Source organism: Channa argus, chromosome 2 (assembly GCF_033026475.1).
Source record: "Channa argus isolate prfri chromosome 2, Channa argus male v1.0, whole genome shotgun sequence".
NCBI lineage: Eukaryota > Metazoa > Chordata > Actinopteri > Anabantiformes > Channidae > Channa > Channa argus.
In genome coordinates, this window is record NC_090198.1 from 7,791,178 (window position 1) to 7,806,611 (window position 15,434).

Sequence of the window (15,434 nt, forward strand, 5' to 3'; positions counted from 1 at the left end):
TTGTGTCCGTCTCTGTGCCTTGTCAGACTTAGCTGTCCATGACCCTCTTGCTCTGCTCCCTCGGCCACTTTCTAACAAAGAAAAGTGATGGTGGCAAACGTAGTTGCAAAACTAGGCTTCTGACGCCACTAAACGCCAACTAGAGTTAGATGTTAGCAAACCTGGAGTCCAATCAATGAACCCGACTGGTGGTATAGTTTGGAAGTACCTTGACTTAGAAAAACACTCCTACCGTGTCATTGTGCTCACAACATTTTCCCCTCATTTGCCATCAGCCACACTCATGTCCAGCAGCAGCTCGTCTGTTGCTATCAAGAAATGTACTTAGTGAACCAGTGGACCCACACCAGCTTTTGGTGTGACTCTTGCTGTGCACACTGCTGACTGTGCCTCCACAAACTCATCAGCCTTTTTGTGTCACTCCACAGACTCTGTCCAGGTGAAAGCTGAGGTCCAGGGTGTGACTCTCCTCACCTCTTGCTTAGTGTCAGCTGGGAGCCTCCAGAGCCACAGTTTTCCAATGTGAAAGTGGATTGTTTTTCTCTTTGTCTACAATAAGCTCTTTGTTATACAATACATTTCACACAGACAAAATCACATCTGTGTAAGTCCAGATGGGATGTTGGATTTAAAACAAAATACCAAGTTGAGTTTGTTTCAGTGTCCCTCATCCCATAATGAATCAGCGCGGCCTCGACTGAACATGTTGGCAACCCGCAACAATTGTGTTTATGCTCAGCATCTTGTCTTTTGATTAATGTGGCTCCAATATTCACTCACCGTTGCTTGTTTTCAGCTGAATGCTATACCCCCTAGCTACTGTAGCTGCCCACTTTGTCATATAACCTCTGAAGAGAGTTGATGCCACCTTCTATCTTCCTGTGCTTTCTTATGTGTACCAGGTCACTTTGTACACATAGCATTTACTATGTGAACTCATGTGTATACAAACACCTAATTTCTCCCCCATGCACACTGAAAAGAAAAGGCAAATGAAAAGTCCGATCAGCTTCAGTCCGGGGGCTCAGTTTAATCTGTCTCTGGGTAATAGAGCAGTTGAAAGTGCAGGGTAGGGGGATGTTTAAGTAGAGCATTTATCTGGGTAAAGGTTAAGGTGGTTTTTAAGCAACACCTGCATGTAGTAAGAGTAGTAGTATGATCTTTTATAGAACCATGTTTGAGTTTATCTAAAATAAGCAATTGAATTCAGAATTAGAAATGAGGCAGAGATGTTTTTCACACACAGTACAACATAATAAAGGTCACTGATACTTGTTTTTGATTGGCAGGGAGGTGTATATTTAAGCAACATGAACAGACACCTTAAAATATAGTTTTGATTCATTTTCTTTAATAAACAATGTGTTGTACCCAAGATAATTCCCATTTTCAATTCCCAAAAATCTAAATATATTTAATGGGAAGCAGCATAAACCACCATCTTTCATGTCATGCTTTTATACAGGCTGTTTTTTTCGTCTGCACTTTGCAGAAGTATCAGTGTACACTTCTGAGTCTGGCTGACCTAAACCAGTGAGTTTTATTTCTCTTAAAAGAATGTCACTGACACGCAGGAACCTCACAATATGTTTTACAGGAAGCCGATCACAAATGTCAAGTGTTTCTAGTTTGTCTCCGAGGTCAATGTCTGCCCTCTGGTGGTTGATGGAGGAACTGGATCATCTTTAATTATTTTACTGTAATTCACTGACTCAAATACACAGAACTTAAATACTCCTACTTTAAAATGTTGTGGACATGTGATGCTTTGAAAGGAGCTGGTTCCCTTTCATTTAGTATCGATGTGGAAATCTGAAATGTTTAATTCTGACATCTACTCTCATTCAGCCAAATGCTTCTTAGATCACTGGACGCTGAATACTATACTGCATGTGTTGTAAATGAGAGGTGAGCTGGTTCGTCCTCACAAACTTCCCTTTAAAAGACATTTTATTAATCTGATTGTTTGATAAATCCTGATTTGGTCTAATTTAAAATATATATTATTGATAAAAATCTCTGTATGTGCTGCTTTTCTCTCCTTTGTGTTATTTGGGACGTTGTGAGGGTTTGTTTTTTTTTACTATTGACATATTCTAAACTAAAGAATTTATGGACTTATCGAAACAATAATCATTAGATCCATCTAATAATGAATGGGATCATTATTAAAAGTGTAATTCGTCCGAACAAGAAGCAACGGAATGTATGTATTGGTGTACTGGGAATTTGTCGTCAGTCTCGAGGGACAAATGAGTGAATTTACTGCAGGTGAATAAGCGCTTCCTTCCTCTCCCGCAGTCACTGTGCTCTGCTCTGTAGTTTCTTATGAGCCTGCTGCAGGTCTCCTTACTGTGGTGAAGTGACGGTGGTAGGCAGTTTTTGAAGAAGACTGAGCTTTTCTGCACGGTGGCTGCGACAGAAATCAGCGCTCGGTCATCCAGTGAAGCTATTGGCTGGAAGCTGCAGGTCCCTGCGCACTGGCGATGGACCGCTCTCATAAACAGCGGCTCCCACTGACTCACACTCACATCACACCGTACGGAAACATGTCGCAGTACACTCTGGGAGGTAGGAAGCTTTGACTGTTCTTCAGTTTCCGTGCTTTTACTTTTACTCATCTTGTTAGGTCTGCCGTGTTTGCGAGCGTCTGGATTTGTTTAAACATGGGCATTTTTTGAAAGAAAAGGATGCAAAATGCTGCAGATTTTTTCTTTTCAAGAAATCATAATGCTGGTCATGTCCTCTGTAAATCTGAACTCTGAAGTCTTGCATAAGGGCTAAAAACGAAGGAAAGGACGTTGTTTGTAAAAATGGGGTTGTTGCACTTAAGGCCTGACCGGTGAAGAAGGCTGCAACTGCTTGGGAAGGTGTCCCTGTTTCCGTTTGCTGTGGATAAGTTTGTTAGAGTATTGTAGTCTGATATAAACGATTACCATCCTTGATTAGAATAAGTTTCTGAACTTTTCCACACTGTCCTTCTGATGGATGGTTAAACGGTTTTTAAAAGTGCACAATACAGGACCAAGAAGTCTGCATTAAATGCTGAATTTGCGTATCTCAGATTTCAATTTGACCTCATTTAATCTTTGATGGTGTCCACTAGTTGCTCAGTCCGAGTCATATTTTAGAGCGACACCACCAGCTCTTATTTTCTAACATCACTGCAGCATTCAGCACATCAGGACTTTCATTTCCTAATGACAGATGGGAAATGGATCTGCACTGATGGTTTGCCCTCACTTGCTCTGGTCTTTACAGGTGTGCGCCTAACGTAAGGTGCCTTTGCTGTCAGAAAAGTGTCTTGTGGTGATGAATCAGTGTCTTGATTCACGTATGCTTTGTTTTGGGACACACACCTCAGAGATTGATGAGATGTTTGTGTTTGTTAGATGAATAAAACTTACTATCAAAGGTTGTGGTGCATCTAAACTGATCAGCTCTCAGTGGTCATTTACTGAAGCTTTTCAACCTTGTTTTCACCACTGTCCTCCCCTATGCATGAGTCATCCCAACACACCCTCGTTTTCTGACAAGGACTGAGCATCAGGGTTCAGCTTTACGAGCCCAAATCTCAGCAGCAATGGTAGCTCTGCCATGATTTTATGTGAGTGATTAAATGCAAATTACTGTGAAATTTTATTTAAGACTTCACATGTTTCATAAAACATATTTAATCCAGTGAGCTCAGTTCATTTTAAGAGCAATAAGATGATACAAAAGCCAGGAAAGATTTCAGTTCGTGTGCAAATATTTAACTGAAATGTTATAGAAAATATGGGGGTAAAACATCACAATAACGTTTAAGTGATTAAATCATTATGCAGATGTGTAAATAGCTCAATGATCGAATGGTGAGTGAAAACACACACACACAAACTCACAATTTGAAAGTGACATCAATGCATCTGCTCTTTGATTTAAAGCAGCAGTCTGGACAATATCATTTATACAATTATGATCATAATGCTGAGACACTTCCTCTTTAATCTCATCATGGACACAAAGCGCAGACATAGAAAGATTATGTTTACAGTCAGATGTCAGATCTTCAGTAATTCATTTGAGATTATTGGAACTCTTTCTTTCACAAAGCTGATTTCATTTGTCAGTTTGTGGTGATCTTTCTGTCTATGTTTGGACCTTTATCTCCTTTTCTTCCTCCCAGTTGTTTTATGTTTCCTACTCACAAATACTCCTGTACTTCTACAATATTACGTCATGGATGCTTTCCTTCCTGTGTCTCTAGTTCACCTGCAGATCCTGCTGGCTGTGGGTCTGGCTGTGTTCTGCTACTGTCTGGTAATCGGCTGCATCCTTTGCTGTCGCAGAAGGAAGAGTGTTTCATCCGAGGACAAGGAGGCAGTTTTCATGTCTCCTCATCCTGCTGAGAAGGTGACTGTGACTTTGACTCCATCTCCCTGTACACAGCCAGTCAAGCAGCAGTATGAGGAGCTGGATGGGGACGTGTTGGAATTCCCTTCGTGTAAAAGCAGCCCCTCTCCCTCTGAGGACGACCTCACAGCTCTACCCTTTGACATCAGCCCGACCAGATCAGCTGAGCTGGTGCAGTCACCGCGGTCTGTTTTCCCAATGCGGCGTCTCAGCACACCGGCTGTTCCCTGCTCACCAAATAAATCTCAAACTCATGGCAGAGCCTCTTTGCCCTCCCTCACTAAGCTGAGCCTTGTCTCTAAGTCCCGGCGGGCTATGGGTCGGCGCAGCACTGTGAGCGGTGAAAGTTTTCTTTACAACGAGACCAGTCGACTGACGGCTGCAGCTGCCAAAGCGCCCACCCGGCACATGGAGCCCTGTCCGTCGCAGTATGGCTCTAGCTCCCTCTCTAGCTCCTCAAAGCCTGCTCCTCTCCTGCAGTTCTCCCTGCTCTTTTCCTCTGTCTATGGCACCTTGGTGGTCAACATCTTGGGGCTCTCAGGTTCTGGCAGAAAGCGCGGTGGGGTGTTTGTCCGGGTGAGCCTTCCACCACTCTGCCCCTCCTCTCAGCAGATCTCCTCTCGGCGCCGCAGCCTCAGCCTAGACCTCCAGAGTCAGAGCTTTGTGCTGCAGGTGGGCTCTCTGGCAGTGCTGTGCACTTGCACCTTGAGACTGGCTGTCTACAGCAGGGACTTCTCAGGCCTAAGAGAAACTTCACTGGGGGTGGTGGAGCTGCCCTGTGAGCAGATGGATTGGGAGCCTGACACCACCACCACCTACACCAGGCAGCTCGGTCCAGCTAAAAGCAAGCTGAAAAAGGTATATTGTGATTTCATAAATATATAAACATATATGCAAAAGATTTCAAGAACAAAGAAAAGTCTATAAGAACAGAATAACAACAACATTGAAAGTTTCTACAAATTCCAGTAGCAGAGAATTTAAATCTTTGTTGATGAGCTGCCTCCATAAGCCCACACAGAGCACCTGTTGTCTTAACCAGCACCAAACCAAACCAGAAAAACAGATTAATAAGAAGATGACTCTTAACTGGGAGCCTGTAGGCAGAAGCCTGATCCACAAATGTAATGCACACAAAGAACAAGCAAGTGTTACTCAGAAAAATCTATAGTCAGCTGTGTCACCTTCAAAATGCACAAGGAGAACTTTTAAAGGATAGTTTGACATTTTGGAAATAAGCTTTCTCTCACTTATTTGCCAAGAGTTAGATGGGACAACTTGTACCACTCTGTCTTATCTGTATGGTAAATACAAGGCTCCAGGTAGCTGCTGCTTATCTTAGCCAGTTTACAGTAGCTGCATCCATCCATTTCCAGTCTTTACGCTATGACAAAGTAACTGGCTGCTGACTGTTGCTTATGATTTCAAGTAGATAATTTGCTGTGGTTTCATTGCCAAATCCAGGTAAACTTTTGCACAGACTGTGGACCCATAGTGGAGTGGAGATCATCCACAAACCTCGAGCACAGATTAATGCACGGTGGACTATGGATTTATGTGTGTGTGTGTGTGTTTGTGTGTTTGTGTGTTTCTAAGGATGGGTGGTTTGAATTTTAGTTCCTGTTTGAGCCAGTGACAGGATGCACTTCAAACTACTCTCCCAGACTTCATGTACTCTGTACAGTATGTTATTTCCTTCAAAATTCCTTTTTAACCAAGTTTGCATACAACACTCATTCCAAAAAGTTGGGACAATGTGTAAAACATAAATAAAAACAGAATGCAATGCTTTGCAAATCTTATCAACCCATATTTTATTCACATTGTAAAATAAACAACATATCAGATATTGAAACTGAGAAATTTCACAATTTCAGTAACTCAGTCAGTAACATGACTGGGTATAAAGGAACATTTCACTTCAGCAGTTCATCATTCTGTGACAAACTGCATTTAAACATTCTGCAACAATATCAAAAAAATGTCCTCAACGGAAAATTGGGATTGAAGATCCCACCATCTACAGTAGATAATATAATCAAAGTATTCGAAATCTCTGGGCACAAGAGACAAGGCTAAAGGTCAAAACTTGATACGCGTGATGTTCGGCCCTCAGGCAGCACTGCATTAAAAACAGGCCTGATTCACTACTGGACATCACTGCAACGGCTCAGGAACACTTCCAGAAATCACTGTCCTCGAAGAAAGTTCGCTGTGCAATCCATAAATGTTAAGTTAAAGCTGTATCTTGCAAAGAAGAAGCCATATGCTGCCGTGTTCTCTGGGCCAACGCTCACTTATAATAGTCTGAGGCAAAATGGAAAACTGTTCTGTGGTCAAATGAATCCAAATTTGAAATTCTTTGTGGAAACCATGGATGCTGTGTTCTGCAGACTAAAGAGAAGAGGGACCATCCAGCTTGTTATCAGCCAACTGACAAAAGCCTGAATCTCTGATGGTATGTGGGTGAATAAGTTCCTATGATGTGGGCAGCTTACACATCTGGAAAGACACCATCAATGCTGGAAAGTGCATAGAGGATTTAGAGCAACACATGCTCCCATCCAAACAACGTCTCTTTCAGGACAATGCTAAACCACATACTGTATCACAGGAGAAGAGTCATGGTGCTGAACTGGCCTGCCAGCAGTCCAGAAAATATTTGGCCCATCATGAAACTAAAAGTCTGGCAACAAAAGCCCAGTTGCTGTGTTGCTGCCATTAAATTCAAAATGAGCCAATATTTTTAATGAAATGGTAAAAATTTCTCAGTTTCCACATCTGATATGTTGTTTATGTTCTAGTGTGAATAAAATATGGGTTGATGAGATTTGCAAATCATGGCATTCTGTTTTATTTACGTTTATCACACTGTCCCAACTTTTTTTTTAATTGGGGTTGTACATTTTGCATTTGATTTAATGGCTAGAGAAACTACACATAAGGCATATTAAAAGCACATATCATGTTTCATCCATGAAGGAATGTAGCTTCTAATCAGCTCACCCATTAGCCAGTTTTCCACTGTTGTTAGTTATGGTGACATTGTTGTTAGTGACTGCAGAGCAAACAAGCAGAGTGCAGCATGTTGGCAGCAAGCCCACACTATGCCCTCTGCAGCTTTGTTGAAACACTGCCAGAGGGCATTAATAACCGGGTTTTGAGTGGGAGGGGGTCCTGTGGGCATTGCTCATTCAGTCATACCGGTTCCTTGCTCATTGGACATACTTACCTCTGTCCCTCCATTCATGATCATGTATGGTATATCCCCTTTCAAACCCTACTCTTTCTCTCTCTCACACACACACACAAAGCATCATCTTCCCATTCATTTAAGTAGTGGCTGCTGGGTATCAGTGTGTGTGTAAGTGTGTGAACGTGGAGCAGGAGGTTCCTGTGGAGGACCAGGGCTGCTTAGAAATCCAGATAGGGTGAGTGAGTACAGTCTGCAGAGGGTGCGTGGCAGTGAGGGCTTCTTTTAATGTGGGCACCTCCTGGATTTACAGTAAAACCACCAGGTTTTCTAATCAGTATAAATGGATGAGTCAGACTGTGGGGAATCGTTCTTCTGCATTACATTACTTGTTTTGACATGTCAGGGAAATGAAGGCATGACAAGGCAGCAATTTGAGGAGAGAAGCCGGATCACCAAGGGGCTGCTATTGAGTGTCAGGATGATCAGCATTATGTGTGTGGTATTCTGAGGGTGCTGACGTTTTGTTTTTTTTAAATCATAGTCATATTGTACATTGTCCATGAGAAGTGGCCTATATTTGTATTACCAGGCAATAAGCTTGAGAAAAAAATAGGGGTGCATGTAGAACTGATGACAGAATTAGGAATAGGTCATGTACATAAGCAGTATATCGAAGCTATAACAAACATGTCAATGAGCTGTTGTTGCAGCGAGCTTTAAAAGCACGGAGTTAAAGGGACACCCATGTACCTGCCACATGTTTGGATGTTTGGTTTGAAAGCTATAATTTGGATCATTTTCTATGTCTCTCCATCCTGATAAATGATCCCGAGTTGCTAATTTACTTCAGCTCCCAACAATTTTTGTGCAGAGCCTTTAATAAACTGCGGGCACCATCTCAGCCCACAAGCTAAAAGCAGATGCCCACAATTTTCTAAAAGACAGCATGACTTTGGTTTGTCTGCCTGGCAAAGCAACATAAGCTACCAGTCACATAAGGCTGCAGAACTGGGAATTTGAAACTCAAGTTTACTAGCGATCATTTATATTTTTCAGGAAGCCCACACTCTTATCCCCCTGCCAACAGAGTGCAGAAAGTCTCCAAAACAAAGTGGACCCTGATGTGGCCTAGCATTGCAGTGTCAAGCTGTTATCGCTAACCTGTTACCAAAGAGCTGCCTGTAAACTTATCTGACAGGCAGACAGCAACATGAGCATCCCATTTTAGTTCTGTTGTTGACTTCAGCACCTCCTCAGAACAACACCTGGCTCTTTAGCTTGTTCAATGTTACATAAAAATTACATTTAGATACATGTTGTGAATCAAAAGTGATTTTGGCTGCTTTTGTCAAATTCTGCCACTTGGTACCATTTAGGGTGACTTCACTGCAGTACAGAAATATTTAGTTTTGTCACCACAATTTATTTCAGAAATCAAATATGTGAACATAACGTAAGACAGAGTCTAATTAATTGTGGTTAAGCTTGTCAGTGCTATTTTATCACCTCCCTTCTGAGGCTTCCATGCTTTAGAAGTGTGTTGTGGTCTATTATGTAACCCCTATGCAGAGTCAACAGTTACCGCATCCTAACCGAATAGCACATATCCACAGTTCTAGTTCAAACAAGAACCCCATAAAATCTTTTCCATAGTTTTTTTGTTTGGATTTTGAGGAGGGAAGAGAATATGTTTATTCTGCCTGATTTTATGAACTGGTAGTCAAAAAACACTGGTGAGCAGGATTACAGTGCATTTTTTTTCTGCTCAGCATCTAACAATAGACGAGTCAAAATCTATTGATGTGGAAAAAATGCTTCTGTTATGATCCTCCAATTTGCTTCGAACCAAAAGATCTTGCTGCTCATGGAGCTTTTCAAATACAGTAGTTATTGACATACAGAAAATGAACAAATTGCTGTCCAACAACTGTGTCACAAATCCATTACTGCTGACCAAAACAAGACCCCAAATACTGTGAAAAGCCTCAGATTTTTAAAAAGCTTCCAGCCTGTGTGGGACCAGTTCTACCTGGAAACTCACTCAACTTCCTCCCAACTCCAAGGTGGAATAAACATCCTGAAAATCAAATGTAGCACTTTAGGCTTAGATGGGCAACGTGTGTGTGCAGAATAACATCTCTCCTTTTAAAAGGCAGTTTAAGGGTAAGTGACGGCCTCTCAGGCAAAGTGCTAGTGACTGAGGCAGTGAACCAAAACTCACTTGTTGGGTGAAATTGCATTCACACTCTGCTGCCTGGCTTCAGGAAGTAGCTGGCGGGCAAACATTCAGTTGACATCAGACCGTGACTCACAGATCCCTAAACAGGGCAAACTAATGACATGTGACATAAAATCAGAGGGAAATTACCATCAAACGTATGCATTAGCTACTGCTTCTATTCACAGGGCCTTACCACATGGACATATGTGTTATTTTAGGATCAGTGGTCACACTGGCAAAGGAATCCTTAACTCTGACAGCAGCGTATAATGATTTGCAGTGTAACAGATCGACTTTAAGTGATTGAAAATCAGATACAGATTTAGACCAGCTGAGCTCCCGAGTCACTTTAATCCAAGTGTCTCATGAATAAAAACTGGTCATATTTATTAATATCCTAAGCATGAATCCGTGTCAAACTCTTAACTTGCTCCTTGACCTTGGCGTACTATAATTGGTGGAGAATTCCTCTGATGGAGGACCAAAACACTAAAAGTTCTGATATCGTCAGCGCCTTGGTCGACTCATTCACGGACAGAATCATAGTATTCCTGAGCGAGTGTTTCAAGTTGCTTTATAGCTTGAATCTGTTGTGTTCTTGTTTTAGTTTTACATTCACGTCATTCTTAGTCTCCCCAAGCAGGAAGGAAACAGCTGCTGGGTGAAAGAAGCTGAATCTCTCCCAATTTTCTGCATTTCTTGATTTTCTCCTGCTCATCATCCTCAGAGTGTGAGTTCTCAGGAAACGCTGGGTCACAGGAAGAGCTCCGTGTGTGTGCCACGAGCTTTGGGACAACTGTTCATCCTGCTGCAATACCAGACGCTGGCCCAGCGTATCAAGGTGATGGTCCGCAAGGCTGAGAATCTGGCCAAGCTCACACGGATCCCAGGAGCTCCAGGTGAAGGCTGGCAAGTCCTTTTATCCAAAAAGTGAAATAGTCTGCCGTTCTCTTGAATATTGCCCTATTTTTCCATGGTTAATATACTGTTACTACTTGGAAATGGTTAAAAAAAATAATAGTCAATCAGTGAGGATTGTTGGTAGGACATGGGAAGTCTCAGTCTGAGCTTTTAAAGTCAGAAACCTTAGATGTCAAAAACACCTCTCTATTATTCCCTCTGCCATTTTGCATAACTTGAGAGTTTGCTTGCAGTTTGTAATTACAAAGACTATTAGTCATTTTTACTATTATACAGATGTAAAAAACTAAGTATAAAGTGTTAATAAATGAACAGTACTGTGTGTGGTACTGGTATGTGGGTTTTGTTATGTTTGGAAAGAGCCAAGCTATAAGTTTTCCTCTGTTTTGAGTCTTGGTATAAGCTGAACTCATGTTCTCGTGGCTCCTATTGGACAGGCTAACCGACTGTAACATTGGTGTCACTCTCTTCATCTATCTCTGAAGTAAATATGAAAAAATATTAAGTGTATTTCCCAAAATGACAGAAAGATCCTTTAACCAAAGTGGATTTATAAAACCAAAAGACCGTTGATGGATGTGGGCAAACATAAAAATTTGGGGCATATTTTTCCTTTTGAACACGTATTTTTCCTTTCAAGCAGTGATGTGTGCCATAACCAGAACTGCTCCTCTTTTAAATAATTTTCCTCAATTACCTTAGTTGTACTCTGGCAATGGAACTATATACATTTGCAACAGTGGATATTGTTGATATGTAACATGCACCTTAAGCACTGAGCGTGAGCCCTGTTGCTCATACTGGCCACAAAGAGAGACGTCTTTTCCTAAGGCCCTTTCAGTGGAAATGATGGGGGCCAAAATCCACAGTCCTTGTTCTCTGAAAATATTATTCATTTCCGAAGTATTTTTAGTATAAAATCCCCTTTTTTGTGTTTCCCCCTTCGTCTCCCTGTTGCAGTGGAAGATGGTAACAACATGAAGAACTTAAACAGAAAAGTTGAAGCTACAGTCAAAAATGCCAAAGTTTGCATCCAGTTTTTTTTAATGGCAAATAGATTAAAATTAAGAATATTTCTAATCAACTTAATATTTATTGCACATTCAGATAATACAAATGTACCTTCAACTCACACACACTCTCATTTAATTTATGAAGGGATTCAAATTTCAATATCATTTTTATTTACTTTTTAATAAACTCGTCATAATTTTATTTCTTCTGATTCAGCTGATTTCTTCAGCTGAGTGTGGATTATTAACATCTTTAGTTTTTTTAAGACACATGAGCAACAACAGCAGCTAACACCCACTAACCTCCCCATGTGGATCTATATTTTTTATGTGCACTAGTATGCATGCAAATATCAGTATACATCAGTCTACATCGATGCACCAAAAGCTGCAGTTCCTACCAACAGATGGGAGACGTGTAAACTGCTCATATTGCCTGTGTCTGTAACCTCCTCGATTGCCCGAGCCATAGTCAGACAGATTGGTTTTCAGATTGGCTTGAAGTATAATCAGATTAGGAACAGATCAGCTCGGTGTCATTTCCCCTCCCGGTTCTATCATATCTCACTGCATCTGATTTCAAGCCCTGCTTTGATCATGCTTGTTTGGAGAGGAAGAATCACGAGCTTCTGAGGTAAACAACTGTTTTTGTTCCCCACGTTTAAACTGACAGTTCAAGCAGGGTCTGCTCCTCCGGACTTTTAGGATCATAATTCTGTGATATCACAAAGTCCTTGCAGACGCATGATTCTTGCTTGACAGTAACACATTGCTTTTTAATTTTAGGAAATAAATCCGATTAGCATGGCCGAAAAGATTTACGAGGGCAATCATGTTTATTCAAGTGACAAAGCAGATGTGGATCTGTGATAGCTGAGAGATGATCAGAGCATATAAATCAACATGTGCAGATCATTTCATATGAAGCTAAACACAACACACATGATGGACGTCATCAAGAGTCCATTCATCTATAAATAAATAAATAAGAATGATTTTGTTGCTCTTTTGTATTTGTTGACCATTGTGGACAGTTATAAAGAAAAACTTTACTGACTGTGGATGTAAATATTTTCACCAGACCACTATGTTGTCATCAACCTGCGTCAGGACGGGAAAGTAATCGGTACCAAGGAGACCAAAGGAGCTAGTGGCTCAAACCCTGTCTGGAATGCTCCATTCCTCTTTGATCTGCCCCCCGGTGACATCAGCCAGCTGCCACTGGTCTTTGAATTCATCGTCATGCAGGTACACGTTCTGTGACCCGAATGTACAGGGCATGTTAATGAAATGCAGCTTTCTGCTGCGACACCGGCAGCCGTTTCTGCGCCATTTCAAGTCAGTTATCTGTGTTTGTCTGCAGGGTCGTCTGTACACTAAGAGCACTGTACTGGGCCGCGTATTGATTGGGAACAACGCCTCAGAGGAGGGACAGGGGCACTGGAAGGAAATGTGCAGTCGGGGGCAAATAGAAACAGCTCGCTGGCACTCCATCCAATCAGATGTAGCGTCCGAATGACTGACAGACTGTGGCAGTGCTGCACTGCCTAGAGAGGGTCCTAGAGGTGGAGTTAAGTAGGAATAGCGTGATTGGGATGCACAGGCCTCCAATGCTTCCAACGTTTTTTCTTTTTCTTTTTTTTTTTTTACTTTTCTTTGAATGTCAGTTATCAGCAGATTAATAATTCATAATTCAGTAAATAACTGGTAAGGTAACACAGCTGCTCATTACATATCCAGAGGTGGTCCATGTGTACCTACAGACCTGTAGAGGGTGGAGGAGAGAAGGAGAGAAGGAGAAGAAGGATATGCAGCAGCTTTCTGAAGTGCTCTGCACCCCTGCGTTGGCTTTGTGGTGATTTCCACTGTGACGTCTTTTCAAACTGTGTTCTGTAAAACTGCATTCTGCATATACTGTATGCTGATGTTGTGGTGCTGTTTGTATTATGCCCAGAGGCTAAAATACCATGTTGGTCTTTGGGAAACAAAACCCAAGTAATGGAGCATATATGTTGCCAAGTTATCGACATATGTTGCCTGTGGTTTCCTGTGTTGTGTTACTGTGCCAGTTGCCAACAATCTGTGAACACCTCTCCTCGTGTTTTACGTTCAGTATGGGGCCCACACTGTGTGGCTTGCCTGCTAAATTAGACAGTCCCTAATGGGATGGAAAAAAAACCCAGAACATCTGGAGGAGAATTTCTCTTACACACATGGTTTTGCTGTATAGTGGCCATCAAACCCAGTTAATCATATAATCCATTATTCAGTCAGTCACAGAGATACAATTTATAGTTTTTTTTTATTTTCTGCACTGTCACTTACTTTTTAAAGCGGAGTTCAACAATTAAGCAGGACAACAAATTAAAAATACTGTGGGAAATAAACAACTTCATTTTAGCAATTATATAAATATTTGTCTGATCTCCTGCATCATTAAAACTACAATTAATTAAACGTTAACACCACTGTGTCCAGACATTTGTTGTGCAGCCTTTGCCCAAGGACAAAGGACATGATGTCAAATTTTACAATGTACAAAATGTTTTAATTGCTAAAACTCAACACTTGTGTTCGAAAGAAATGGTTTTGTTGTGTTTGTATGGTATGTATTGTATTTGACCATGTTGATGCCTGTTGTTGGCATGTACTGTCTCAACTATATATTTATGCCTTTAAACAGTGCCAGAATAAAATCAAATAAATTGATTGATGACACCTACACGTTAGCTTTTATTGAGTATGGGTTGAAGCTCCTCACACTCTAATTGTAATAAAGATTGAAACATGTTTATGATGGCACAGTTAAGGACAGTAAAGGTGCCCTAGATATAAGTCAAATGAACTGCAATCATGAGCTAATTTGACTTTTCCGGTGTAACTTCCGTGCTTTTCCCACTTTCCCCTCATAGGGTGTTCAAAGAATATGAGACATTCTGTTTCACAACTGGAACCTCTGCACTCAATAAAATACAGGTCGATAAAACTCGACTGGATTTAAGTTTATATTCATATTTATTTCAAGTCTTGCTGTTCCACTGGACAGTGATGATACACATAGCAGGTGCAAACCATAGGGATGTATAACCCCTAGGGCTATTTTAAAGTAGTTCATATCAGATTACCAAACAAATTACATTACTGCAACACATACACACCAAAGGTCATATCTCTGGTAATTTGTGAGTCGAGAAACCAAACCAAAGTGAAAAATGTACGTTATTTTTATTAGGTCCTAGTTGGATAGAAAACACTTAATTGCACTCATCATATCAAGTCAGGCTTCAATACACGTTGACGTCCCAGTGCCCAAAGTCAAGTCTAGGAAATCCCACATGTTGCTATAGAGAGTCAGGTTGTTTCCCTTATACTGTATTTTCCCAGGATGCTTCTGGGATGCACAGGGATAAAAATCCTTTAAACATGAAAGCACAAAAAGCTGAACATCCTGTTAAGTGTAGAAGATGTGAAATAAAAATCCTGGCATGAGTCTGTAAACCATTTGATACAGAAATGCCTCTTTTTCTTTGCTCCTCTGATCTGCCCACTCTCCTGGGGGAAGCTAAGCAGATTAGACTTTGTTGGTCTATCCACACTGTAGTTTACTGTCTGTGTGGGCCCACAGATAGTTTGCTTAGAAACAGAACATTTAACAAGGTTTCTTAACACATTACAGTTTGAAGGTAAA

The 15,434-nt window shown here is 41.2% G+C and overlaps 1 protein-coding gene across 1 annotated transcript; it reads left to right on the forward strand.

Moving 5' to 3' along the window:
* The first annotated feature begins 2,362 nt into the window (after window positions 1–2,362).
* On the forward strand, window positions 2,363–14,468 carry LOC137111477 (synaptotagmin-5). Its single transcript, XM_067495096.1, has 5 exons — window positions 2,363–2,571; window positions 4,250–5,253; window positions 10,540–10,711; window positions 12,828–12,994; window positions 13,110–14,468. Exons 1-5 carry the CDS (start codon window positions 2,487–2,489, stop codon window positions 13,263–13,265), a joined length of 1,584 nt encoding a protein of 527 aa, XP_067351197.1. The 5' UTR covers window positions 2,363–2,486; the 3' UTR covers window positions 13,266–14,468.
* The last annotated feature ends 966 nt before the right edge of the window (window positions 14,469–15,434 follow it).

Bases quoted from the DNA above. Each gene is read 5' to 3' on its own strand.
- LOC137111477 (XM_067495096.1), top strand. From the start codon at position 2,487: ATGGACCGCTCTCATAAACAGCGGCTCCCACTGACTCACACTCACATC. The intron at 5,254-10,539 runs GTATATTGTGAT...CATCATCCTCAG, and splicing joins CTAAAAGCAAGCTGAAAAAG to AGTGTGAGTTCTCAGGAAAC. The intron at 10,712-12,827 runs GTGAAGGCTGGC...TATTTTCACCAG, and splicing joins ACGGATCCCAGGAGCTCCAG to ACCACTATGTTGTCATCAAC.